The sequence below is a fragment of the Agelaius tricolor genome, unplaced genomic scaffold (assembly GCF_023055355.1).
Source record: "Agelaius tricolor isolate 1412-34295 unplaced genomic scaffold, bAgeTri1.0.p SCAF_5, whole genome shotgun sequence".
Lineage (NCBI taxonomy): Eukaryota > Metazoa > Chordata > Aves > Passeriformes > Icteridae > Agelaius > Agelaius tricolor.
The window spans coordinates 52,718,356-52,746,124 of NW_027269265.1; the positions used below are offsets into that span (position 1 = coordinate 52,718,356).

A 27,769-nucleotide genomic window follows, 5' to 3' on the forward strand; every position below is an offset into this window, starting at 1 on the left:
CACATCCTTGTGTGTGGCTGGTTTACCTAAAATGAAAGTGCCAGCCCAAGAAGGACGTTCCAGGCCTGGCACTGAGTTTCTGTCCACTTTGTGTTTTAATAGGAAAAAGGGGAAATTCACACTGAAATTAAAGAAAATCCTTAAACAAGGGCTGCTTTCCTGCAGCGCTGGACAGCGAGGGCTGACCTCTGTGGGCAGGGCCAGCCTTCCCTGGGGACAGGGCCCCATCACGCTGCCACACACGTGTCCCCAGGGCTGTGGCATGGCCAGGACATCCTCATGGCAACGTCCCCAGGGCGCTGCTGCCGACATCATCATAGTCCATGTGTTCAGAAGGCTGTTCCGAGGGCTCCCTGCTGGCTCCTGGGGGACCTGGAGGGGAGTAGATCCCACCTTGGGGACAGCACAGAGAGGTGCCTGAGGGGGCAGGCAGCTCCGTGTCCCCCTGACAGACCCCACTTGGGCTCTGGCCACAGCACCCATGGATCTGCTGATGGGGCCCTGCCCGCCCCCACAGCCAAAGCCTGCCATGGAGTGGCTCTGCACAGGGGACAGGGCAGCTGGGAGCCCTCTCACCTGTGGGGAGCACACAGCTCCACCCCTGCCTTGCCACTCCCTTCGAGATGTCCACACTGCTGGCAGCCGGGGGCTCCTGGGGCACAGCCAGGACATCGTCGTAGCCATCCGGGGGTCCTTGCTCAGGCCAGGCAGGGGGATCTGGGAAAAGCAGAGGGGTCCATGGCAGTGACCAGCGGCCCTGGCAGGGCTCAGGCTGTGCCACCCCGTCCAGCCTTTCCACTTCAGCATGTGCTAGAGGCCCTGTGGACCCACAGGGAAAGGTGATGCTTCACTGCACATTAATAAGGGAGGAGATTTGTCCCCTCAGCCCCCCCAGCCCAGGTGTGTCCCCTCTCCCCAGCTCTCCCTGCTGGGCTCCTGCCCTGTGGCCCTACCTGGGGCTGCCTCAGTGTCACTCCCCGCCATGCTGTCCCCTGTGTAATACGGCAGCTTCTTCACCCATCCCTCCAACAGGGAACCTGCAGGGGATAAACAGGGACTTGGGGGTGGCCTCAAGTGGCACCACTGGTGACAGAACCTCCCACCACAGAGCGGGGCTGCTCTGGGACCGAGCGACACCCACAGCCCATGGCCAGGAGCCCCTGCTGGGCCACCAGGAGCCAGAGCTGCCATGGGGCTCTCAGGGCAGAGCCTTCAGGGAGGGCACAACTGGGGCACAAGGGCTGCACCCACCTGGGGGAGTGGGCACCTCCTGGTACTCGGGAATGGCTTTGTAATCCAGCTCCTCGTAGACAGCATTGGAGATGGCATCTGCAGCTCTGCCAGGGCCTGGAAGGAGATGCAGCACTTACCTGGGGCCCTGGGCACTGTGGGGGGCACCGGGATCGTCCCTGGCCCCCTTCTGAGCTATTCTGCAGGGCTGGGGTCGCTGGACCCCCAAACGGGATCTGTCCCCACCCCCACCCACCGGGACACACCTCGGCGCCGGGCACGGGCACGGCACAGCAGCAGGGCCAGGGCACCCAGGGACAGGCACAGCAGCGTCCCCAGCACCACACACAGCACAGTGGGCACAGGCACAGACCCCACAGCCACTGCCGGGGGCCTTCTTCTGGGGACACCTGTGGGGACACAGGCAGGCAGTGAGGCCAGGGGGATCCCAGCCAGCCTGCTGGGGGGGATGCGGGCACGGGCAGAGCTACCTGTGCTGCTGGCACCCTCCGGATATGGGGTCGTGTGTCCTTCAGTGGTGCCATCACTGTCCTCCTCACAGTCCACATAGGCATGCTCGTTGGTGCCACAGCTCTGCAGGTGCCAGGCTGCCGAGGGACACTGCCAGAGCGAGCGGGCCCCGTCCTCACAGCCCACCCAGGCCAGCCAGGCCTCGGTCGACTCCTGGGCCGTGACAGCTGAGAGCTCGCCCAGTTCCCCACAGCCCAGCAGGCGGCAGACGGCGGCGGCGGTGCCGTTGCTGGTGCCGTTGGCGCACACGCGGCCCCAGGTGCTGTTCTGGAACACCTCCAGGAAGCCCCGGCAGCGCCCAGGGCCCCCTGCCAGCCGCACGGAGAGCTGCTCTGCAAGGGAGGCACGGGGGTCACGGCACGGCCAGGAACCCCCCGGGGCCTCGCCAGGCCCTGATCTGGGGCTGCCCGGCACTGACCTGAGCAGACGGCCCCTGCCCCGCCGCCACGCCCGCACTCGCGCCGTTCCGTGCGCCCGCATTCCCACAGAGACTCCTCGGAGCCGGAGCAGTCGGGGCTGTACGGCCACAGCGGCCCCGCGCCGGCACCCAAGCGCGCCCAGCCCGGGGCCTGCAGAGCCGTGCCACAGCCCAGCTCCCGGCACACAACGGCCGCGGCCTGCAGCCCCCAGCCTTCCTGGCACACCCAGCTCCAGCTGCCACCGGAATAGACCTCCACACGCCCGGCACAGCGCCCAGAGCTCCCCACCAGCCTCACCTGCAGGCTGCCTGTGGGAACGGAAGGAGTGGGCTGGGGTGGCTGCTTGGGGCACCGGCACCTCCAGCCCTTCTCAGGACACCCACCTGAGCAGACAAGGTAGGTCCCATGAGGGATGTCAGCTGGTCCAGTGGTCATCAAATCGTAATCGTCCCCAAAATAATCCTCACTTATGGTCCTACTGGCCAGATCAGTGGTCATCTGCACAATGTCTTTGATCACCGTTTTCAAGATGCGCTTCTTGTTGTCTTGCCACAGATAGACCTCCCCAGGGACACCGTGACTCTTCTCCAGTTCCCCACAGTCCAGCTTCCAACACACGTTGCTCAAATTCCGTAGGAGCGAAACCTCTCCTGGCACACGGTGCCAGGCCCCGGTGCTTGTGTTATATTCCAGAAACCCCTCGCACCGGGTCTCACCTTTCACAAGCCGCAGGGACTCAACAGCGCCTGTAAAATGGCCGCACTCAGACCTTCACAAAAAATAAGCGTGCATCATCTCATACCTTCTCCACTTTTGGTGGGGTCCCGAAAAGCCCTTAAGGCACTTCACAGAGCTGCCATACCCACCTGAGCAGTTGACGGCGGCGGCGTTTCCGGGGGCACAGGGCGGCTTCCCCAGCACGGCCACGGGGCACTGGCCCGGGTGCCGCTCGCTCCCGCTGCAGCCGAAGGCGTCCGGCAGCAGCGGCCCCTCCCCGCTGCCGAAGGAGCCTCCCGGGGGCACGCTGAAGGCGCGGCCGCAGCCCAGGTGCCGGCACAGGACGTGCGCATCGGGCAGGTCCCACTCGCTGGCGCACACGGAGCCCCACGTCCCCCTCACTGCCACCTCCACTCGCCCGGCGCATCCCGAGCTGCCGTTGCCCAGACGGAAGCCCGTGTAGGCTGCCACAGGAACAGCCTTGAGAGCACTGATGCTGCAGGGACCCCAACTGCCCCCGCTGTCCCCGCCACTTACAGGAGCAGATGACGCTGGCAGGGCCGCTGCACTCCTGCCTCTGGGCCGGACGCCGGGCACAGGCACTCAGGAGGGGCTCGGTGCCATTGCACCGGAAGCCCCCGTCCCAGAGCGATCCCGACACTGCCCCAAAACGCCCACTGCCGGCGATGGCGATCACCTCACCGCAGCCCAGCTCCCTGCACACCACCTGGGCCGCCTTCATGTCCACCTCATCCTCACAGACACCGACCCAGGCCCGGCCCTGACGCACCTCCAGCCGCCCGGCACAGGCTCCATCGCCACCAACCAGCCGGGAAAAGCCTGGGGGAGCAGTGCAGCGCTAGTGACAAGGGATGTGCAGGAAGTGCCACAACCACCATAAACCCAGCTCCTACCTTGGCAGACAACGCCAACGTCCGAGACATTGATGCTGCTGTTATAGGGTCCCCAGCCGCGGATCTCGCAGTTCCAGAGCGTGGCCTCGTCCCCACTGCAGTTCACCAGGGCCAGGCTGACGAGCCCGTCCCCGACGCCAAAGCGCTCGTGGGTGTAGTAGGCAATAGAAGCCGAGCCACAGCCCAGCTGCTGGCAAACCACCTCGGCGTCCGCCATGTCCCAGCTGTGGTCTCCCACCGTGCCCCAGTGTCCCTGCAGCTTCACCTCCACCCTCCCGGCACAGGGACTGCCGCCGCCCGCCAGCCTCAGCTCCACGGCATCTGCACAGGGGCACCGGAACGGCTCACACCAGCCCGCGGTGCCCCAGCGCAAGGTGGCTCTGCCAGCACGGTCAGCGCGTCTCCTCACCTGTGCAGGTCACCCCCACATCCCACTCGTGGCCGCAGAAATGCCGTCCCCATCCGATGTTAGGACACTGCTCCAGCGCATCCTCGGTGCCGCGGCAGAAGAAGGGCTGCAGCCAGATCCGCCCGCTGCCCGGCCCGAACGGGGCGTGCAGGGACGCCCTGGCCACCCGGCCGCAGCCCAGCTGCCGGCACACCACCACGGCCCAGCGAGCCTCCCAGTCGAAGTCGAAGGCGCACACGGAGCCCCACTCACCGTCGTGCTTCACCTCCACGCGCCCGGCACAGCGCCCGCCGCCGCCCACCAGACGCAGCTCCCCGGAGCCTGCGGCACGGAGGCTGCTGAGCCGGGCCCGCGGCGGCGGCGGGCCCCGCTCCCGCCCGCCCGACACTCACCCCCGCACAGCCGCACGCACACGAGCAGCCCCAGAGCCAGCAGCGGCCCCATGGCCACCGGCCCCCAGCCAGCGCAGCCACGGCACCTCTGCCAGCGCCCGAGCCAATGCACGCAGCAGCACCAGCACCGGGGGGGGGGGGCAGCCTTTATCAGGCGCCTCATCTCCCGGCTGCGGGGCCGCGGCCTCCAATAACCTGCTCCGTGCCCAAATATGAGCCTCGCCTGCGCCTCTGCCGTCACACACCTCGCCACAGTGGGCTGCCACCCGGATGTCCCCGGGGGGAGACAGCCCCCCCACAGCACCTGCCCTGCGGGGGCCCCTCCTGCATCCCCCGCGGCTCCAACGCTGCTGCTGGAGCCTGCCGAGAGCCACCCTGATGGCGAGGACGGGCTCCAGCCCACATCCTACCGAGAGCATCCAGCCAACCACTTCTAGGTCGAGCACCTGCAAAGCTCAAAGCCCCACGCTCGGGGCGCTCCCCTCCCGGCTGCTCGGAGCCCCCGGGGGGGTGGCAGCAGCCCCCGGCTCTCGCCGGCGCTGCCAGCTGCCAGCTGCGTGCGGTCCCTCGCGGCGGCGCTGGCACATGGCGCCGCTGCCGCGGCTGTGGCCCCGCGCTCGCCTCGCCCAGGGCAGGAAGGAGGCGGTCACCCCTCGGCGGCTCCGGCCTCGCCAGCGACCGCACGCGCCTCCCGACACCTGCGCTGCCGCCGACAGCGCCGCGCCCCCGCCGCGCCTGCCCCGCCGCCCCGGGCCCCTGCAGCCCGCCAGCCGCGCACGGCAGGAAACGTCCCGGGCTCACCCTTCACAGGACTCTCCGGCAGCGCATTCCCAACGCAGGGATCCGCTTGCTCCCATGGCACTGACACCCATTCACTCACAGCTGCTGCTCCACTGACCCCCGCTGGCCCCGGAGGTTCCCCAAACACCCACTGCCACACACTCGGAACCCACATTTCCTCACCAGTTCCACCTCGGCTTTCCCACGGCACAGTCGCAGGTGACTCCCTCTCTAAATCCGATTGCTGCTGCCCGCAGGAACACAGAAACAGCCCCAGCTGCTGCCTCCAGGATTGTCCCAGGCAAAGGAACAGGGCTTTGAGCCTCTCACATTCCAAGCACAGAAAGTTCACTCTAAAGGCTCTCGTCCTCCCGATCCTCCTCTCCTGCTGTCTCTCTCAATGTGTCTCACCTGGCCGGGATCCCGCTTTCTCCGGCTCTTTGTTATACAAACGACCGGCACCTCCCGGACTCTCGTGCCGGGCTGCCGCGCAGAGCAAACGGAGCAGCTGGAAGTGCAGCTGCTGCCCCTGCACCGGCAGCGCAGCCATTGCTGCCCGGCACCACGTCCCGGTCCCTCGCTGTGCGGCGGCGGGAGGAGCTGCCCTGCCCCATCCCCCCGCGCTGCCGGGCCCTGCGGCACCGGGCCCTGTCCGGGGCTGCTCCGCTCACAGACGCACGCACCGCACGGAGCCCACACCGGCCCGGCTGGGCCGCGGCACCCGGACCGGAGGGCACTGGCCGGCTGGCTGTCTGGCTGCGGGCCCGGCCACAGCGGACAGGAGATCTCCGAGTCCACGGACACATCTGGGGCCCCTCGGGAGGCTCTGAGGGCCATTCCCGAGGGCTCTCATTGGGCTGCCGTATTGCCGCCTCAGCAGCCCCTGCTGCTGCGAGCACCTCAGCCACTGCTCCGCCCTTCCCACCCGGAGCAGCTCAGCAAGCAGAGGCCAAAGCCCTCCTTCCCTGTTTCCCTCGCTCCCACAGGCTGGGCAGCTGCCGGCTGTCGGGCGCCTCCTGCCCGGCCCTGGCTGCGCGGCTGCTGCAGGGGCCCCGTCTCACCTGCCTGGACCTGAGTGACAACGAGCTGCGAGCCCAGGGCGTCCTGCAGCTCTGCCAGCAGCTCCGGCATCCCGCCTGCCCGCTGAGGAGCCTGGGGTGAGTCAGGGCCCTGCCCCGGCCCCTTCCATGCCCGGCATGCCCGAGGCGGGCAGCGGAGGCTGCGGGACAGGCAGGGCCGCACCGGCACCGCGGCCCCTTCAGCACCTCCCTCCCCACAAGCTCCAACACCTCTGCTCCTGCCTCCTCCACGCCCAGGCTGAGCACGGACGGATTCAGCCAGGCCCTGCTGCAGGAAGGAACTGGACGCCCTCCGGGCCCTGCAGCCCGGCCTGAACATCGGGAACCTCCTGGAGCACGACGTGCCGCAGGCCGGGGCCATGGCCCGGCTGCCCTGCCACCGCGGGCTGCTGCCGGGGGGCACGAAGGCGCTGCCCTCCTTCAGGAGACCTCCCATCCTTTAGGAAAATCCTTCCAACAACCAGAGCCAGTCCTGGCCCAGCACTCCGTGCTGAGTGGGGCTGAGCCTGCCCCACCCTCGGGGCACAGGCAGGAGATCCTGCTGCATCTGCGGGGCGGGATCCGGCTCCTGCCCTCTCCCTTTTGCCCTCGCTGTTGGTGGCAGCAGTTCTGTGCATTTGGCAGTGCCAATAAAGACCCCGAAGACAATCCCAGCCATCTCCCACTATTTCTCCCCCTCAGCCAAGGACGGGGTCTCTGGTTCCAGTTCCTGCCTCACATCCTTGTGTGTGGCTGGTGTACCTAAAATGAAAATGCCAGCCCAAGAAGGATGCTCCAGGCCTGGCACTGAGTTTCTGTCCACTTTGTGTTTTAATAGGAAAAATGGGAAATTCACACTGAAATTAAAGAAAATCCTTAAACAAGGGCTGCTTTCCTGCAGCGCTGGACAGCGAGGGCTGACCTTTGTGGGCAGGGCCAGCCTTCCCTGGGAACAGGGCCCCATCACGCTGCCACACACGTGTCCCCAGGGCTGTGGCGTGGCCAGGACATCCTCATGGCAACGTCCCCAGGGCGCTGCTGCCAACATCATCATAGTCCATGTGTCCAGGGGGCTGTTCCGAGGGATCCCTGCTGGCTCCTGCGGGACCTGGAGGGGAGTAGATCCCACCTTGGGGACAGCACAGAAAGGAGCCCGAGGGGGCAGGCAGCTCCGTGTCCCCCTGACAGACCCCACCTGGGCTCTGGCCACAGCACCCATGGATCTGCTGCTGGGGCCCTGCCCGCCCCCGCAGCCAAAGCCTGCCATGGAGTGGCTCTGCACAGGGGACAGGGCAGCTGGGAGCCCTCTCACCTGTGGGGAGCACACAGCTCCACCCCTGCCTTGCCACTCCCTCGGAGATGTCCACACTGCTGGCAGCAGGGGGCTCCTGGGGCACAGCCAGGACATCGTCGTAGCCATCCCGGGGTCCTTGCTCGCGCCAGGCAGGGGGATCTGGGAAAAGCAGAGGGGTCCATGGCAGTGACCAGCGGCCCTGGCAGGGCTCAGGCTGTGCCACCCCCTCCAGCCTTTCCACTTCAGCACGCGCTAGAGGCCCTGTGGACCCGCAGGGAAAGGTGATGTTTCACTGCACATTAATAAGGGAGGAGATTTGTCCCCTCAGCCCCCCCCAGCCCAGGTGTGTCCCCTCTCCCCAGCTCTCCCTGCTGGGCTCCTGCCCTGTGGCCCTACCTGGGGCTGCCTCGGTGTCACTCCCCTCCACGCTGTCCCCTGTGTAATACGGCAGCTTCTTCACCCATCCCTCCAACAGGGAACCTGCAGAGGATAAACCGGGACTTGGGGGTGGCCTCAAGTGGCACCGCCGGTGACAGAACCTCCCACCACAGAGTGGGGCTGCACTGGGACCGAGGGACACCCACAGCCCATGGCCAGGAGCCCCTGCTGGGCCACCAGGAGCCAGAGCTGCCATGGGGCTCTCAGGACAGAGCCTTCAGGGCAGGCACAACTGGGGCACAAGGGCTGCACCCACCTGGGGGAGTGGGCACCTCCTGGACCTCAGGCATGGCTTTGTAATCCAGCTCCTCGTAGACAGCATTGGAGATGGCATCTACAGCTCTGCCAGGGCCTGGAAGGAGATGCAGCACTTACCTGGGGCCCTGGGCACTGTGGGGGGCACCGGGATCACCCCTGGCCCCCTTCTGAGCTATTCTGCAGGGCTGGGGTCGCTGGACCCCCAAACGGGATCTGTCCCCACCCCCACCCACCGGGACACACCTCGGCGCCGGGCACGGGCACGGCACAGCAGCAGGGCCAGGGCACCCAGGGACAGGCACAGCAGCATCCCCAGCACCACACACAGCACAGTGGGCACAGGCACAGACCCCACGGCCACTGCCGGGGGCCTTCTTCTGGGGACACCTGTGGGGACACAGGCAGGCAGTGAGGCCAGGGGGATCCCAGCCAGCCTGCTGGGGGGGATGCGGGCACGGGCAGAGCTACCTGTGCTGCTGGCACCCTCCGGATATGGGGTTGTGTGTCCCTCAGTGGTGCCATCACTGTCCTCCTCACACTCCACATAGGCATCCCCGCCTGGCCTGCAGCTCTGTAGGTGCCAGGCTGCCGAGGGGCACTGCCAGAGCGAGCGGGCCCCGTCCTCACAGCCCACCCAGGCCAGCCAGGCCTCGGTCGGCTCCTGGGCGCTGACAGCTGTGAGCCAGCCCCGCTGCCCACAGCCCAGCTGGCGGCAGACGGTGCTGGCAGTGCTGGGGCTGGTGCCGTTGGCGCACACGCGGCCCCAGGTGCCGTTGTAGGAGATCTCCAGGAAGCCCCGGCAGCACCCAGGGCCCCCTGCCAGCCGCACGGAGAGCTGCTCTGCAAGGGAGGCACGGGGGTCACGGCACGGCCAGGAACCCCCCGGGGCCTTGCCAGGCCCTGATCTGGGGCTGCCCGGCACTGACCTGAGCAGACGGCCCCTGCCCCGCCGCCACGCCCGCACTCGCGCCGTTCCGTGCGCCCGCATTCCCACAGAGACTCCTCGGAGCCGGAGCAGTCGGGGCTGTACGGCCACAGCGGCCCCGCGCCGGCACCCAAGCGCGCCCAGCCCGGGGCCTGCAGAGCCGTTCCACAGCCCAGCTCCCGGCACACAACGGCCGCGGCCTGCAGCCCCCAGCCTTCCTGGCACACCCAGCTCCAGCTGCCACCGGAATAGACCTCCACACGCCCGGCACAGCGCCCAGAGCTCCCCACCAGCCTCACCCGCAGGCTGCCTGTGGGCACGGAAGGAGTGCGCTGGGGTGGCTGCTTGGGGCACTGGCACCTCCAGCCCTCTCGGGACACCCACCTGAGCAGACAATGACCATCTCCTCAAGGCTGCTGTTTGCTGCAGGGCCCATCCCTGACACATTGCCCATCTCCTCCAGCTGGTCATCCATCTCCTCAGGGCTGCTGCTCAGTGCAGAGCCCATGCCCAAACTGCTGCCCATCTCTTCACTCATGATGTCCTCCTCACTGGGGCTGCTGCTCAATGCCGGAGCCGTACCCAAGGCAGCGTAAACGTCCTTGGGAAGGCCGCAGCCCAGCACCGCACATACCATGTACGCATCCCATTGGTTCCACTGCTCCAGAGGCACACGGCGCCAGGCTGGGCTGGTTATGGTCTCCTCCAGGCGCCCATCACACAAGCTCTGACCATCCACCAGCCTCAGGGACGTGACAAAGCCACTGCCTGTAAATTCACCAGCAGAGCCATGGGCTGTAGCACCTGGCTCACACCATACTTCAGTCCAAAACATCTGGTCGCAATTCTTGACGGGGTCCTGAAAGCCCTTAAGGCTCTTCACAGAGCTGCCATACCCACCTGAGCAGTTGACGGCGGCGGCGTTTCCGGGGGCACAGGGCGGCTTCCCCAGCACGGCCACGGGGCACTGGCCCGGGTGCCGCTCGCTCCCGCTGCAGCCGAAGGCGTCCGGCAGCAGTGGCCCCTCCCCGCTGCCGAAGGAGCCTCCCGGGGGCACGCTGAAGGCGCGGCCGCAGCCCAGGTGCCGGCACAGGACGTGCGCATCGGGCAGGTCCCACTCGCTGGCGCACACGGAGCCCCACGTCCCCCTCACTGCCACCTCCACTCGCCCGGCGCATCCCGAGCTGCCGTCGCCCAGCCGGAAGCCCGTGTAGGCTGCCACAGGAACAGCCTTGAGAGCACTGATGCTGCAGGGACCCCAACTGCACCCGCTGTCCCCGCCACTTACAGGAGCAGATGACGCTGGCAGGGCCGCTGCACTCCTGCCTCTGGGCCGGACGCCGGGCACAGGCACTCAGGAGGGGCTCGGTGCCATTGCACCGGAAGCCCCCGACCCAGAGCGATCCCGACACTGCCCCAAAACGCCCACTGCCGGCGATGGCGATCACCTCACCGCAGCCCAGCTCCCTGCACACCACCTGGGCCGCCTTCATGTCCACCTCATCCTCACAGACACCGACCCAGGCCCGGCCCTGACGCACCTCCAGCCGCCCGGCACAGGCTCCATCGCCACCAACCAGCTGGGAAAAGCCTGGGGGAGCAGTGCAGGGCCTGTTACAAGAGATGTGCATGAACAGTCTCAACTCCCTCAAGCCCGGCTCCTACCTTGGCAGACCACGGCAGTGTCTGAATCATGGATGGTAATGTTATAGGGTCCCCAGCCATGGATCTTGCAGTCCCAGAGCGTGGCCTCGGCCCCACTGCATTCCACCCCGGCCAGGCTGATGGGCCCAACGCCTACACCAAAGCTATCAAGGGCGAAGAAGGCACCGGAAGCCGAACCACAGCCCAGCTGCTGGCAAACCACCTCGGCGTCCGCCATGTCCCAGCTGTGGTCTCCCACCGTGCCCCAGTGTCCCCGCAGCTTCACCTCCACCCTCCCGGCACAGGGACTGCCGCCGCCCGCCAGCCTCAGCTCCACGGCATCTGCACAGGGGCACCGGCACGGCTCACACCAGCCCGCGGTGCCCCAGCGCAAGGTGGCTGTGCCAGCACGGCCAGCGCGTCCCCTCACCTGTGCAGGTCACCCCCACATCCCACAGGTGGCCGCAGAAATGCTCTCCCCATCCCAAGTGCGAACACTGCTCCAGCGCATCCTCGGTGCCGCGGCAGAAGAAGGGCTGCAGCCAGATCCGCCCGCTGCCCGGTCCGAACGGGGCGTACAGGGACGCCCTGGCCACCCGGCCGCAGCCCAGCTGCCGGCACACCACCACGGCCAGTGGCGCTGCCAGAGCCTCCCAGTCGAAGTCGAAGGCGCACACGGAGCCCCACTCACCGTCGTGCTTCACCTCCACGCGCCCGGCACAGCGCCCGCCGCCCACCAGACGCAGCTCCGCGGAGCCTGCGGCACGGAGGCTGCTGAGCCGGGCCCGCCGCCGCCGCGGGCCCCGCTCCCGCCCGCCCGACACTCACCCCCGCACAGCCGCACGCACACGAGCAGCCCCAGAGCCAGCAGCGGCCCCATGGCCACCGGCCCCCAGCCAGCGCAGCCACGGCACCTCTGCCAGCGCCCGAGCCAATGCACGCAGCAGCACCAGCACCGGGGGGGGGGGGGGGCAGCCTTTATCAGGCGCCTCATCTCCCGGCTGCGGGGCCGCGGCCTCCAATAACCTGCTCCGTGCCCAAATATGAGCCTCGCCTGCGCCTCTGCCGTCACACACCTCGCCACACTGGGCTGCCACCCGGATGTCCCCGGGGGGAGACAGCCCCCCCACAGCACCTGCCCTGCGGGGGCCCCTCCTGCATCCCCCGCGGCTCCAACGCTGCTGCTGGAGCCTGCCGAGAGCCACCCTGATGGCGAGGTCGGGCTCCAGCCCACATCCTACCGAGAGCATCCAGCCAACCACTTCTAGGTCGAGCACCTGCAAAGCTCAAAGCCCCACGCTCGGGGCGCTCCCCTCCCGGCTGCTCGGAGCCCCCGGGGGGGTGGCAGCAGCCCCCGGCTCTCGCCGGGGCTGCCAGCTGCCAGCTGCGTGCGGTCCCTCGCGGCGGCGCTGGCACATGGCGCCGCTGCCGCGGCTGTGGCCCCGCGCTCGCCTCGCCCAGGGCAGGAAGGAGGCGGTCACATCCCGGCGGCTCCGGCCTCGCCAGCGACCGCACGCGCCTCCCGACACCTGCGCTGCCGCCGACAGCGCCGCGCCCCCGCCGCGCCTGCCCCGCCGCCCCGGGCCCCTGCAGCCCGCCAGCCGCGCACGGCAGGAAACGTCCCGGGCTCACCCTTCACAGGACTCTCCGGCAGCGCATTCCCAACGCAGGGATCCGCTTGCTCCCATGGCACTGACACCCATTCACTCACAGCTGCGGCTCCACTGACCCCCGCTGGCCCCGGAGGTTCCCCAAACACCCACTGCTACACGCAGACCTCACGTTTCCTCACCAGTTCCACCCCGGCTTTCCCACGGCACAGTCGCAGGTGACTCTCTGTAAATCCAATTGCTGCTGCCCGCAGGAACACAGAAACAGCCCCAGCTGCCGCCTCGAAGGATTGTCCCAGGCAAAGGAACAGGGCTTTGAGCCTCTCACATTCCAAGCACAAAATTCCACTCCGAACTCTCTCTTCCTCCCGATCCTCCTCTCCTCCTGTCTCTCTCAGTGTCTTTCACCTGGCCGGGATCCCGCTTTCTCCGGCTCTTTCTTATACAAACGACGGGCACCTCCCGGACTCTCGTGCCGGGCTGCCGCGCAGAGCAAACGGAGCAGCTGGAAGTGCAGCTGCTGCCCCTGCACCGGCAGCGCAGCCATTGCTGCCCGGCACCTCGTCCCGGTCCCTCGCTGTGCGGCGGCGGGAGGAGCTGCCCTGCCCCATCCCCCCGCGCTGCCGGGCCCTGCGGCACCGGGCCCTGTCCGGGGCTGCTCCGCTCACAGACGCACGCACCGCACGGAGCCCACACCGGCCCGGCTGGGCCGCGGCACCCGGACCGGAGGGCACTGGCCGGCTGGCTGGCTGTCTGCTGACCCGGCCACAGCGGACAGGAGATCTCCGAGTCCACGGACACATCTGGGGCCCCTCGGGAGGCTCTGAGGGTCTTTCCCGAGGGCTCTCATTGGGCTGCCGTATTGCCGCCTCAGCAGCCCCTGCTGCTGCGAGCACCTCAGCCACTGCTCCGCCCTTCCCACCCGGAGCAGCTCAGCAAGCAGAGGCCAAAGCCCTCCTTCCCTGTTTCCCTCACTCCCACAGGCTGGGCAGCTGCCGGCTGTCGGGCACCTCCTGCCCGGCCCTGGCTGCGCAGCTGCTGCAGGGGCCCCGTCTCACCTGCCTGGACCTGAGTGACAACGAGCTGCGAGCCCAGGGCGTCCTGCAGCTCTGCCAGCAGCTCCGGCATCCCGCCTGCCCGCTGAGGAGCCTGGGGTGAGTCAGGGCCCTGCCCCGGCCCCTTCCATGCCCGGCATGCCCGAGGCGGGCAGCGGAGGCTGCGGGACAGGCAGGGCCGCACCGGCACCGCGGCCCCTTCAGCACCTCCCTCCCCACAAGCTCCAACACCTTCTCCTCTGCTCCTGCCTCCTCCACGCCCAGGCTGAGCACGGACGGATTCAGCCAGGCCCTGCTGCAGGAACTGGACGCCCTCCGGGCCCTGCAGCCCGGCCTGAACATCGGGAACCTCCTGGAGCACGACGTGCCGCAGGCCGGGGCCATGGCCCGGCTGCCCTGCCACCGCGGGCTGCTGCCGGGGGGCACGAAGGCGCTGCCCTCCTTCAGGAGACCTCCCATCCTTTAGGAAAATCCTTCCAACAACCAGAGCCAGTCCTGGCCCAGCTCCCCGTGCTGAGAGTGGGGCTGAGCCTGCCCCACCCTCGGGGCACAGGCAGGAGATCCTGCTGCATCTGCGGGGCGGGATCCGGCTCCTGCCCTCTCCCTTTTGCCCTCGCTGTTGGGGGCAGCAGTTCTCTGCATTTGGCAGTGCCAAATAAAGACCCCGAAGACAATCCCAGCCATCTCCCACTATTTGTCCCCCTCAGCCAAGGATGGGGTCTCTGGTTCCAGTTCCTGCCTCACATCCTTGTGTGTGGCTGGTGTACCTAAAATGAAAGTGCCAGCCCAAGAAGGATGCTCCAGGCCTGGCAGTGAGTTTCTGTCCACTTTGTGTTTTAATAGGAAAAATGGAAAATTCACACTGAAATTAAAGAAAATCCTTAAACAAGGGCTGCTTTCCTGCAGCGCTGGACAGCGAGGGCTGACCTCTGTGGGCAGGGCCAGCCTTCCCTGGGGACAGGGCCCCATCACGCTGCCACACACGTGTCCCCAGGGCTGTGGCATGGCCAGGACATCCTCATGGCAATATCCCCAGGGCACTGCTGCCGACATCATCATAGTCCATGTGTCCAGGGGGCTGTTCCGAGGGCTCCCTGGTGGCTCCTGTGGGACCTGGAGGGGAGTAGATCCCACCTTGCGGACAGCACAGAAAGGTGCCCAAGGGGGCAGGCAGCTCCTTGTCCCCCTGACAGACCCCACCTGGCCTCTGGCCACAGCACCCATGGATCTGCTGATGGGGCCCTGCCCACCCCCACAGCCAAAGCCTGCCATGGAGTGGCTCTGCAGAGGGGACAGGGCAGCTGGGAGCCCTCTCACCTGTGGGGAGCACAAAGCTCCACCCCTGCCTTGCCACTCCCTCGGAGATGTCCCCACTGCTGGCAGCGGGGGGCTCCTGGGGCACATCCAGGACATCGTCGTAGCCATCCAGGGGTCCTTGCTCGGGCCAGGCAGGGGGATCTGAGAAAAGCAGAGGGGTCCATGGCAGTGACCAGCGGCCCTGGCAGGGCTCAGGCTGTGCCACCCCCTCCAGCCTTTCCACTTCAGCACGTGCTAGAGGCCCTGTGGACCCACAGGGAAAGGTGATGCTTCACTGCACATTAATAAGGGAGGAGATTTGTCCCCTCAGCCCCCCCAGCCCAGGTGTGTCCCCTCTCCCCAGCTCTCCCTGCTGGGCTCCTGCCCTGTGGCCCTACCTGGGGCTGCCTCGGTGTCACTCCCCTCCACGCTGTCCCCTGTGTAATACGGCAGCTTCTTCCCCCATCCCTCCAACAGGGAACCTGCAGGGGATAAACAGGGACTTGGAGGTGGCCTCAAGTGGCACCACTGGTGACAGAACCTCCCACCACAGAGCGGGGCTGCTCTGGGACCAAGGGACACCCACAGCCCATGGCCAGGAGCCCCTGCTGGGCCACCAGGAGCCAGAGCTGCCGTGGGGCTCTCAGGACAGAGCCTTCAGGCCAGGCACAACTGGGGCAGAAGGGCTGCACCCACCTGGGGGAGTGGGCACCTCCTGGAACTCGGGCATGGCTTTGTAATCCAGCTCCTCGTAGACAGCGTTGGAGATGGCATCTGCAGCTCTGCCAGGGCCTGGAAGGAGATGCAGCACTTACCTGGGGCCCTGGGCACTGTGGGGGGCACCAGGATCACCCCTGGCCCCCTTCTGAGCTATTCTGCAGGGCTGGGGTCGCTGGACCCCCAAACGGGATCTGTCCCCACCCCCACCCACCGGGACACACCTCGGCGCCGGGCACGGGCACGGCACAGCAGCAGGGCCAGGGCACCCAGGGACAGGCACAGCAGCGTCCCCAGCACCACACACAGCACAGTGGGCACAGGCACAGACCCCACAGCCACTGCCGGGGGCCTTCTTCTGGGGACACCTGTGGGGACAAAGGCAGGCAGTGAGGCCAGGGGGATCCCAGCCAGCCTGCTGGGGGGGATGCGGGCACGGGCAGAGCTACCTGTGCTGCTGGCACCCTCCGGATATGGGGTTGTGTGTCCCTCAGTGGTGCCATCACTGTCCTCCTCACACTCCACATGGGCGTCTCCGCCTGGCCTGCAGCTCTGTAGGTGCCAGGCTGCCGAGGGGCACTGCCAGAGCGAGGAGGCCCCGTCCTCACAGCCCACCCAGGCCAGCCAGGCCTCGGTTGGCTCCTGGGCGGTGACAGCTGTGAGCCAGCCCCGCTGCCCACAGCCCAGCTGGCGGCAGACGGTGCTGGCAGTGTTGGGGCTGGTGCCGTTGGCGCACACACGGCCCCAGGTGCCGTTGTAGGAGATCTCCAGGAAGCCCCGGCAGCGCCCAGGGCCCCCTGCCAGCCGCACGGAGAGCTGCTCTGCAAGGGAGGCACGGGGGTCACGGCACGGCCAGGAACCCCCCAGGGCCTCGCCGGGCCCTGATCTGGGGCTGCCCGGCACTGACCTGAGCAGACGGCCCCTGCCCCGCCGCCACGCCCGCACTCGCGCCGTTCCGTGCGCCCGCATTCCCACAGAGACTCCTCGGAGCCGGAGCAGTCGGGGCTGTACGGCCACAGCGGCCCCGCGCCGGCACCCAAGGGCGCCCAGCCCGGGGCCTGCAGAGCCGTGCCACAGCCCAGCTCCCGGCACACAACGGCCGCGGCCTGCAGCCCCCAGCCTTCCTGGCACACCCAGCTCCAGCTGCCACCGGAATAGACCTCCACACGCCCGGCACAGCGCCCAGAGCTCCCCACCAGCCTCACCCGCAGGCTGCCTGCGGGAACGGAAGGAGTGGGCTGGGCTGGCTGCTTGGGGCACTGGCACCTCCAGCCCTCTCGGGAAACCCACCTGAGCAGACAATGACCATCTCCTCAAGGCTGCTGTTTGCTGCAGGGCCCATCCCTGACACACTGCCCATCTCCTCCAGCTGGTCATCCATCTCCTCAGGGCTGCTGCTCCGTGCAGAGCCCATGCCCAAACTGCTGCCCATCTCTTCACTCATGATGTCCTCCTCGCTGGGGCGGCTGCTCAATGCCGGAGCCGTACCCAAGGCAGTGAAAACGTCCTTGGGAAGGCCGCAGCCCAGCACCGCACATACCATGTACGCATCCCATTGGTTCCACTGCTCCAGAGGCACACGGCGCCAGGCTGGGCTGGTTATGGTCTCCTCCAGCCGCCCATCACACAAGCTCTGACCATCCACCAGCCTCAGGGACGTGACAAAGTCACTGCCTGCAAATTCACCAGCAGAGCCATGGGCTGTAGCACCTGGCTCACACCATACTTCAGTCCAAAACATCTGGTCGCAATTCTTGACGGGGTCCTGAAAGCCCTTAAGGCTCTTCACAGAGCTGCCATACCCACCTGAGCAGTTGACGGCGGCGGCGTTTCCGGGGGCACAGGGCGGCTTCCCCAGCACGGCCACGGGGCACTGGCCCGGGTGCCGCTCGCTCCCGCTGCAGCCGAAGGCGTCCGGCAGCAGCGGCCCCTCCCCGCTGCCGAAGGAGCCTCCCGGGGGCACGCTGAAGGCGCGGCCGCAGCCCAGGTGCCGGCACAGGACGTGCGCATCGGGCAGGTCCCACTCGCTGGCGCACACGGAGCCCCACGTCCCCCTCACTGCCACCTCCACTCGCCCGGCGCATCCCGAGCTACCGTCGCCCAGCCGGAAGCCCGTGTAGGCTGCCACAGGAACAGCCTTGAGAGCACTGATGCTGCAGGGACCCCAACTGCCCCCGCTGTCCCCGCCACTTACAGGAGCAGATGACGCTGGCAGGGCCGCTGCACTCCTGCCTCTGGGCCGGACGCCGGGCACAGGCACTCAGGAGGGGCTCGGTGCCATTGCACCGGAAGCCCCCGACCCAGAGCGATCCCGACACTGCCCCAAAACGCCCACTGCCGGCGATGGCGATCACCTCACCGCAGCCCAGCTCCCTGCACACCACCTGGGCCGCCTTCATGTCCACCTCATCCTCACAGACACCGACCCAGGCCCGGCCCTGATGCACCTCCAGCCGCCCGGCACAGGCTCCATCGCCACCAACCAGCCGGGAAAATCCTGGGGGAGCAGTGCAGGGCCTGTTACAAGAGATGTGCATGAACAGTCTCAACTCCCTCAAGCCCGGCTCCTACCTTGGCAGACCACGGCAGTGTCCGAACCATGGATGTTAATGATATAGGGTCCCCAGCCACGGATCTTGCAGTCCCAGAGCGTGGCCTCGTCCCCACTGCATTCCACCCCGGCCAGGCTGATGGGCCCAACGCCTACACCAAAGCTATCAAGGGCGAAGAAGGCACCGGAAGCCGAACCACAGCCCAGCTGCTGGCAAACCACCTTGGCGTCCTCCATGTCCCAGCTGTCGTCTACCACCGTGCCCCAGTGTCCCCGCAGCTTCACCTCCACCCTCCCGGCACAGGGACTGCCGCCGCCCGCCAGCCTCAGCTCCACGGCATCTGCGCAGGGGCACCGGCACGGCTCACACCAGCCCGCGGTGCCCCAGCGCAAGGTGGCTCTGCCAGCACGGCCAGCGCGTCCCCTCACCTGTGCAGGTCACTCCCACATCCCACAGGTGGCCGCAGAAATGCTCTCCCCATCCCAAGTGCGAACACTGCTCCAGCGCATCCTCGGTGCCGCGGCAGAAGAAGGGCTGCAGCCAGATCCGCCCGCTGCCCGGCCCGAACGGGGCGTGCAGGGACGCCCTGGCCACCCGGCCGCAGCCCAGCTGCCGGCACACCACCACGGCCAGTGGCGCTCCCAGAGCCTCCCAGTTGAAGTCGAGGGCGCACACGGAGCCCCACTCACCGTCGTGCTTCACCTCCACGCGCCCGGCACAGCGCCCGCCGCCGCCCACCAGACGCAGCTCCGCGGAGCCTGCGGCACGGAGGCTGCTGAGCCGGGCCCGCCGCCGCCGCGGGCCCCGCTCCCGCCCGCCCGACACTCACCCCCGCACAGCCGCACGCACACGAGCAGCCCCAGAGCCAGCAGCGGCCCCATGGCCACCGGCCCCCAGCCAGCGCAGCCACGGCACCTCTGCCAGCGCCCGAGCCAATGCACGCAGCAGCACCAGCACCGGGGGGGGGCAGCCTTTATCAGGCGCCTCATCTCCCGGCTGCGGGGCCGCGGCCTCCAATAACCTGCTCCGTGCCCAAATATGAGCCTCGCCTGCGCCTCTGCCGTCACACACCTCGCCACACTGGGCTGCCACCCGGATGTCCCCGGGGGGAGACAGCCCCCCCACAGCACCTGCCCTGCGGGGGCCCCTCCTGCATCCCCCGCGGCTCCAACGCTGCTGCTGGAGCCTGCCGAGAGCCACACCGATGGGGAGGACGGGCTCCAGCCCACATCCTACCGAGAGCATCCAGCCAACCACTTCTAGGTCGAGCACCTGCAAAGCTCAAAGCCCCACGCTCGGGGCGCTCCCCTCCCGGCTGCTCGGAGCCCCCGGGGGGGTGGCAGCAGCCCCCGGCTCTCGCTGGCGCTGCCAGCTGCCAGCTGCGTGCGGTCCCTCGCGGCGGCGCTGGCACATGGCGCCGCTGCCGCGGCTGTGGCCCCGCGCTCGCCTCGCCCAGGGCAGGAAGGAGGCGGTCACCCCTCGGCGGCTCCGGCCTCGCCAGCGACCGCACGCGCCTCCCGACACCTGCGCTGCCGCCGACAGCGCCGCGCCCCCGCCGCGCCTGCCCCGCCGCCCCGGGCCCCTGCAGCCCGCCAGCCGCGCACGGCAGGAAACGTCCCGGGCTCACCCTTCACAGGACTCTCCGGCAGCGCATTCCCAACGCAGGGATCTGCTTGCTCCCATGGCACTGACACCCATTCACTCACAGCTGCGGCTCCACTGACCCCCGCTGGCCCCGGAGGTTCCCCAAACACACATCGCTGCACGCAGACCTCACGTTTCCTCACCAGTTCCACTCCAGCTTTCCCACGGCACATCCGCGAGTGACTCCCTCTCTAAATCCGATTGCTGCTGCCCGCAGGAACACAGAAACAGCCCCAGCTGCCGCCTCGAAGGATTGTCCCAGGCAAAGGAACAGGGCTTTGAGCCTCTCACATTCCAAGCAAAAAATTCCACACCGAACTCTCTCTTCCTCCCGATCCTCCTCTCCCGCTGTCTCTCTCAGTGTCTCTCACCTGGCCGGGATCCCGCTTTCTCCGGCTCTTTCTTATACAAACGACGGGCACCTCCCGGACTCTCGTGCCGGGCTGCCGCGCAGAGCAAACGGAGCAGCTGGAAGTGCAGCTGCTGCCCCTGCACCGGCAGCGCAGCCATTGCTGCCCGGCACCACGTCCCGGTCCCTCGCTGTGCGGCGGCGGGAGGAGCTGCCCTGCCCCATCCCCCCGCGCTGCCGGGCCCTGCGGCACCGGGCCCTGTCCGGGGCTGCTCCGCTCACAGACGCACGCACCGCACGGAGCCCACACCGGCCCGGCTGGGCCGGGGCACCCGGACCGGAGGGCACTGGCCGGCTGGCTGGCTGTCTGCTGACCCGGCCACAGCGGACAGGAGATCTCCGAGTCCACGGACACATCTGGGGCCCCTCGGGAGGCTCTGAGGGTCTTTCCCGAGGGCTCTCATTGGGCTGCCGTATTGCCGCCTCAGCAGCCCCTGCTGCTGCGAGCACCTCAGCCACTGCTCCGCCCTTCCCACCCGGAGCAGCTCAGCAAGCAGAGGCCAAAGCCCTCCTTCCCTGTTTCCCTCGCTCCCACAGGCTGGGCAGCTGCCGGCTGTCGGGCGCCTCCTGCCCGGCCCTGGCTGCGCGGCTGCTGCAGGGGCCCCGTCTCACCTGCCTGGACCTGAGTGACAACGAGCTGCGAGCCCAGGGCGTCCTGCAGCTCTGCCAGCAGCTCCGGCATCCCGCCTGCCCGCTGAGGAGCCTGGGGTGAGTCAGGGCCCTGCCCCGGCCCCTTCCATGCCCGGCATGCCCGAGGCGGGCAGCGGAGGCTGCGGGACAGGCAGGGCCGCACCGGCACCGCGGCCCCTTCAGCACCTCCCTCCCCACAAGCTCCAACACCTTCTCCTCTGCTCCTGCCTCCTCCACGCCCAGGCTGAGCACGGACGGATTCAGCCAGGCCCTGCTGCAGGAAGGAACTGGACGCCCTCCGGGCCCTGCAGCCCGGCCTGAACATCGGGAACCTCCTGGAGCACGACGTGCCGCAGGCCGGGGCCATGGCCCGGCTGCCCTGCCACCGCGGGCTGCTGCCGGGGGGCACGAAGGCGCTGCCCTCCTTCAGGAGACCTCCCATCCTTTAGGAAAATCCTTCCAACAACCAGAGCCAGTCCTGGCCCAGCTCCCCGTGCTGAGAGTGGGGCTGAGCCTGCCCCACCCTCGGGGCACAGGCAGGAGATCCTGCTGCATCTGCGGGGCGGGATCCGGCTCCTGCCCTCTCCCTTTTGCCCTCGCTGTTGGTCGCAGCATTTCTCTGCATTTGGCAGTGCCAAATAAAGACCCCGAAGACAATCCCAGCCATCTCCCACTATTTGTCCCCCTCAGCCAAGGACGGGGTCTCTGGTTCCAGTTCCTGCCTCACATCCTTGTGTGTGGCTGGTGTACCTAAAATGAAAATGCCAGCCCAAGAAGGATGTTCCAGGCCTGGCAGTGAGTTTCTGTCCACTTTGTGTTTTAATAGGAAAAATGGGAATTTCACACTGAAATTAAAGAAAATCCTTAAACAAGGGCTGCTTTCCTGCAGCGCTGGACAGCGAGGGCTGACCTCTGTGGGCAGGGCCAGCCTTCCCTGGGGACAGGGCCCCATCACGCTGCCACACACGTGTCCCCAGGGCTGTGGCATGGCCAGGACATCCTCATGGCAACGTCCCCAGGGTGCTGCTGCCGACATCATCATACTCCATGTGTCCAGGGGGCTGTTCCGAGGGCTCCCTGGTGGCTCCTGGGGGACCTGAAGGGGAGTAGATCCCACCTTGGGGACAGCACAGAAAGGTGCCCGAGGGGGCAGGCAGCTCCGTGTCCCCCTGACAGACCCCACCTGGGCTCAGGCCACAGCACCCATGGATCTGCTGATGGGGCCCTGCCCGCCCTCACAGCCAAAGCCTGCCATGGAGTGGCTCTGCACAGGGGACAGGGCAGCTGGGAGCCCTCTCACCTGTGGGGAGCACACAGCTCCACCTCTGCCCTGCCACTCCCTCGGAGATGTCCCCAGTGCTGGCAGCCGGGGGCTCCTGGGGCACAGCCAGGACATCGTCGTAGCCATCCAGGGGTCCTTGCTCGCGCCAGGCAGGGGGATCTGGGAAAAGCAGAGGGGTCCATGGCAGTGACCAGCGGCCCTGGCAGGGCTCAGGCTGTGCCACCCCGTCCAGCCTTTCCACTTCAGCACGTGCTAGAGGCCCTGTGGACCCGCAGGGAAAGGTGATGCTTCACTGCACATTAATAAGGGAGGAGATTTGTCCCCTCAGCCCCCCCCAGCCCAGGTGTGTCCCCTCTCCCCAGCTCTCCCTGCTGGGCTCCTGCCCTGTGGCCCTACCTGGGGCTGCCTCGGTGTCACTCCCCTCCACGCTGTCCCCTGTGTAATACGGCAGCTTCTTCACCCATCCCTCCAACAGGGAACCTGCAGGGGATAAACAGGGACTTGGAGGTGGCCTCAAGTGGCACCACTGGTGACAGAACCTCCCACCACAGAGCGGGGCTGCTCTGGGACCGAGCGACACCCACAGCCCATGGCCAGGAGCCCCTGCTGGGCCACCAGGAGCCAGAGCTGCCGTGGGGCTCTCAGGACAGAACCTCCAGGGAGGGCACAACTGGTGCACAAGGGCTGCACCCACCTGGGGGAGTGGGCACCTCCTGGAACTCAGGCATGGCTTTGTAATCCAGCTCCTCGTAGACAGCGTTGGAGATGGCATCTGCGGCTCTGCCAGGGCCTGGAAGGAGATGCAGCACTTACCTGGGGCCCTGGGCACTGTGGGGGGCACCGGGATCACCCCTGGCCCCCTTCTGAGCTATTCTGCAGGGCTGGGGTCGCTGGACCCCCAAACGGGATCTGTCCCCACCCCCACCCACCGGGACACACCTCGGCGCCGGGCACGGGCACGGCACAGCTGCAGGGCCAGGGCACCCAGGGACAGGCACAGCAGCGTCCCCAGCACCACACACAGCACAGTGGGCACAGGCACAGACCCCACAGCCACTGCCGGGGGCCTTCTTCTGGGGACACCTGTGGGGACACAGGCAGGCAGTGAGGCCAGGGGGATCCCAGCCAGCCTGCTGGGGGGGATGCGGGCACGGGCAGAGCTACCTGTGCTGCTGGCACCCTCCGGATATGGGGTCGTGTGTCCCTCAGTGGTGCCATCACTGTCCTCCTCACACTCCACATAGGCATCCCCGCCTGGCCTGCAGCTCTGTAGGTGCCAGGCTGCCGAGGGGCACTGCCAGAGCGAGCGGGCCCCTTCCCCACAGCCCACCCAAGCCAGCCAGGCCTCGGCCGGCTCCTGGGCGGTGACAGCTGTGAGCCAGCCCCGCTGCCCACAGCCCAGCTGGCGGCAGACGGTGCTGGCAGTGCTGGGGCTGGTGCCGTTGGTGCACACGTGGCCCCAGGTGCCGTTGTAGGAGATCTCCAGGAAGCCCCGGCAGCGCCCAGGGCCCCCTGCCAGCCGCACGGAGAGCTGCTCTGCAAGGAGGGCAGGGGGGTCACGGCATGGCCAGGAACCCCCCGGGGCCTCGCCGGGCCCTGATCTGGGGCTGCCCGGCACTGACCTGAGCAGACGGCCCCTGCCCCGCCGCCACGCCCGCACTCGCGCCGTTCCGTGCGCCCGCATTCCCACAGAGACTCCTCGGAGCCGGAGCAGTCGGGGCTGTACGGCCACAGCGGCCCCGCGCCGGCACCCAAGCGCGCCCAGCCCAGGGCCTGCAGAGCCGTGCCACAGCCCAGCTCCCGGCACACAACGGCCGCGGCCTGCAGCCCCCAGCCTTCCTGGCACACCCAGCTCCAGCTGCCACCGGAATAGACCTCCACACGCCCAGCACAGCGCCCAGAGCTCCCCACCAGCCTCACCTGCAGGCTGCCTGTGGGCACGGAAGGAATGGGCTGGGGTGGCTGCTTGGGGCACCGGCACCTCCAGCCCTTCTCAGGACACCCACTTGAGCAGACAAGGTAGGTCCCATGAGGGATGTCAGCTGGTCCAGTGGTCATCAACCCGTAATCGTCCCTAAAATGATCCTCACTTATGGTCCTACTGGCCAGATCAGTGGTCATCTGCACAATGTCTTTGATCACCGTTTTCAAGATGCCCCAATTCTTGTTGTCTTGCCACAGATAGACCTCCCCAGGGACACCATGACTCTTCTCCAGTTCTCCACAGTCCAGCTTCCAACACACGTTGCTCAAATTCCGTAGGAGCGAAACCTCTCCCGGCACACGGTGCCAGGCGCCGGTGCTTGTGTTATACTCCAGAAACCCCTCGCAGCGGGTCTCACCTTTCACAAGCCGCAGGGACTCAACAGCGCCTGTAAAATGGCCGCACTCAGACCTTCACAAAAAATAAGCGTGCATCATCTCATACCTTCTCCACTTATGGAAGGGTCCCAAAAGCCCTTAAGGCTCTTCACAGAGCTGCCATACCCACCTGAGCAGTTGACGGCGGCGGCGTTTCCGGGGGCACAGGGCGGCTTCCCCAGCACGGCCACGGGGCACTGGCCCGGGTGCCGCTCGCTCCCGCTGCAGCCGAAGGCGTCCGGCAGCAGCGGTCCCTCCCCGCTGCCGAAGGAGCCTCCCGGGGGCACGCTGAAGGCGCGGCCGCAGCCCAGGTGCCGGCACAGGACGTGCGCATCGGGCAGGTCCCACTCGCTGGCGCACACGGAGCCCCACGTCCCCCTCACTGCCACCTCCACTCGCCCGGCGCATCCCGAGCTGCCGTTGCCCAGCCGGAAGCCCGTGTAGGCTGCCACAGGAACAGCCTTGAGAGCACTGATGCTGCAGGGACCCCAACTGCCCCCGCTGTCCCCGCCACTTACAGGAGCAGATGACGCTGGCAGGGCCACTGCACTCCTGCCTCTGGGCCGGACGCCGGGCACAGGCACTCAGGAGGGGCTCGGTGCCATTGCACCGGAAGCCCCCGTCCCAGAGCGATCCCGACACTGCCCCAAAACGCCCACTGCCGGCGATGGCGATCACCTCACCGCAGCCCAGCTCCCTGCACACCACCTGGGCCGCCTTCATGTCCACCTCATCCTCACAGACACCGACCCAGGCCCGGCCCTGACGCACCTCCAGCCGCCCGGCACAGGCTCCATCGCCACCAACCAGTCGGGAAAAGCCTGGGGGAGCAGTGCAGGGCCAGTTACAAAGGATGTGCAGGAATAGTCTCAACTCCTTCAAGCCCAGCTCCTACCTTGGCAGACAACGGCGGCGTTCAAGCCATGGATGCTGCTGTTATAGGGTCCCCAGCCGCGGATCTTGCAGTCCCAGAGCGTGGCCTCGGCCCCACTGCAGTTCACCAGGGCCAGGCTGACGAGCCCGTCCCCGACGCCAAAGCGCTCGTGGGTGTAGTAGGCAATAGAAGCCGAGCCACAGCCCAGCTGCTGGCAAACCACCTCGGCGTCCGCCATGTCCCAGCTGTCATCTCCCACCGTGCCCCAGTGTCCCTGCAGCTTCACCTCCACCCTCCCGGCACAGGGACTGCCGCCGCCCGCCAGCCTCAGCTCCACGGCATCTGCACAGGGGCACCGGAACGGCTCACACCAGCCCGCGGTGCCCCAGCGCAAGGTGGTGGCTGTGCCAGCACGGCCAGCGCGTCCCCTCACCTGTGCAGGTCACCCCCACATCCCACTCGTGGCCGCAGAAATGCCGTCCCCATCCGATGTTAGGACACTGCTCCAGCGCATCCTCGGTGCCGCGGCAGAAGAAGGGCTGCAGCCAGATCCGCCCGCTGCCCGGCCCGAACGGGGCGTGCAGGGACGCCCTGGCCACCCGGCCGCAGCCCAGCTGCCGGCACACCACCACGGCCCAGCGAGCCTCCCAGTCGAAGTCGAGGGCGCACACGGAGCCCCACTCACCGTCGTGCTTCACCTCCACGCGCCCGGCACAGCGCCCGCCGCCGCCCACCAGACGCAGCTCCCCGGAGCCTGCGGCACGGAGGCTGCTGAGCCGGGCCCGCCGCCGCCGCGGGCCCCGCTCCCGCCCGCCCGACACTCACCCCCGCACAGCCGCACGCACACGAGCAGCCCCAGAGCCAGCAGCGGCCCCATGGCCACCGGCCCCCAGCCAGCGCAGCCACGGCACCTCTGCCAGCGCCCGAGCCAATGCACGCAGCAGCACCAGCACCGGGGGGGGCAGCCTTTATCAGGCGCCTCATCTCCCGGCTGCGGGGCCGCGGCCTCCAATAACCTGCTCCGTGCCCAAATATGAGCCTCGCCTGCGCCTCTGCCGTCACACACCTCGCCACAGTGGGCTGCCACCCGGATGTCCCCGGGGGGAGACAGCCCCCCCACAGCACCTGCCCTGCGGGGGCCCCTCCTGCATCCCCCGCGGCTCCAACGCTGCTGCTGGAGCCTGCCGAGAGCCACCCTGATGGCGAGGACGGGCTCCAGCCCACATCCTACCGAGAGCATCCAGCCAACCACTTCTAGGTCGAGCACCTGCAAAGCTCAAAGCCCCACGCTCGGGGCGCTCCCCTCCCGGCTGCTCGGAGCCCCCGGGGGGGTGGCAGCAGCCCCCGGCTCTCGCCGGGGCTGCCAGCTGCCAGCTGCGTGCGGTCCCTCGCGGCGGCGCTGGCACATGGCGCCGCTGCCGCGGCTGTGGCCCCGCGCTCGCCTCGCCCAGGGCAGGAAGGAGGCGGTCACATCCCGGCGGCTCCGGCCTCGCCAGCGACCGCACGCGCCTCCCGACACCTGCGCTGCCGCCGACAGCGCCGCGCCCCCGCCGCGCCTGCCCGCAGTTAAGCCACATTCTGGGGGGGCACCGAGCTCACTTCATTTTGTGGGGAACCACCTGCGTTATCTTGGATCAAGCACCACCGAAAAACAAGGGGTGTAAGAGGGGGGAGCAGGAGCTCTCTTGAGTTGTCGGCTCTGTGTAAGGGTGACAGTGGGTCTGAGCCACCCCGAGCAGTGTTGAGCAGTGACAGTGCCAGCAGAACAGCTTGCTCCCTGCGCGGTCACTTCTGCAGCAGCGTAGTCACCGCTGTGAAAATCGCCAATCACTTGTTTTTAAAATTTTAAAAGTCCAATAGTAATAAAGTGGTTATAAAAATTGTAATACAATTAGAGTAATAATAATTTGGACAATTTGAATTAGGAGAATATGAGACAATAGGGACAAAGCGTTACGGACGTCCGGGTACACCTGTTAACAGAGGATTTACCCTTAAAAACAATAGCCTGTTGCATATTCATACACTTGATACATGATGCATAAATTCCATTCAAATTCAGGATTCTGTCTGGTCATCGTCAACTTCTTCCTCTGAATCCTAACAGCGCCTTCGAGGTGGGAAGAAGTTCGTTTCTTCTGATAAGAGGGCAAGAAATTCTTTTTCTCTGGAAGATTTAGGTGTCCTGTGGCTGCTATCTTGCTGCAAGTCCTTTCTTCACAAAAAAAATTATCCTACATAGCATAGTTTTTATTTTAACATTTTTTATACCCTAAAACTCTATTTAACACACTACTTAAGAGAATAAATACAGTATTACTTTCTAACAC

General features: G+C 67.2%; 2 protein-coding genes across 2 annotated transcripts; both read right to left on the reverse strand.

The window, feature by feature from the left end:
* Positions 1–72: 72 nt before the first annotated feature.
* On the reverse strand, positions 73–27,050 carry LOC139590630 (uncharacterized). Its single transcript, XM_071428380.1, has 40 exons — positions 26,506–27,050; positions 25,873–26,193; positions 25,461–25,781; positions 25,084–25,386; positions 24,696–25,010; positions 24,211–24,576; positions 16,595–16,903; positions 16,137–16,508; positions 15,912–16,055; positions 15,667–15,762; positions 15,369–15,452; positions 14,992–15,132; positions 13,678–14,115; positions 12,064–12,246; positions 11,440–11,832; positions 11,031–11,351; positions 10,654–10,956; positions 10,266–10,580; positions 9,750–10,133; positions 9,367–9,675; positions 8,909–9,280; positions 8,684–8,827; positions 8,439–8,534; positions 8,141–8,224; positions 7,763–7,903; positions 7,474–7,579; positions 6,318–6,908; positions 6,092–6,218; positions 4,613–5,018; positions 4,221–4,541; positions 3,812–4,132; positions 3,435–3,737; positions 3,047–3,361; positions 2,180–2,926; positions 1,722–2,093; positions 1,497–1,640; positions 1,252–1,347; positions 954–1,037; positions 577–717; positions 73–372 (listed from the first exon to the last, which is right to left on the reverse strand). Exons 1-40 carry the CDS (start codon positions 27,014–27,016, stop codon positions 278–280), a joined length of 10,935 nt encoding a protein of 3,644 aa, XP_071284481.1. The 5' UTR covers positions 27,017–27,050; the 3' UTR covers positions 73–277.
* Positions 17,609–19,427, reverse strand: LOC139590405 (scavenger receptor cysteine-rich type 1 protein M130-like). The gene is made up of 5 exons (XM_071428003.1): positions 19,069–19,427; positions 18,668–18,997; positions 18,259–18,579; positions 17,882–18,184; positions 17,609–17,777 (listed from the first exon to the last, which is right to left on the reverse strand). The coding sequence occupies exons 1-5, from the start codon at positions 19,226–19,228 to the stop codon at positions 17,743–17,745; spliced, it is 1,149 nt and encodes a 382-aa protein (XP_071284104.1). The 5' UTR covers positions 19,229–19,427; the 3' UTR covers positions 17,609–17,742.
* Positions 27,051–27,769: the final 719 nt, after the last annotated feature.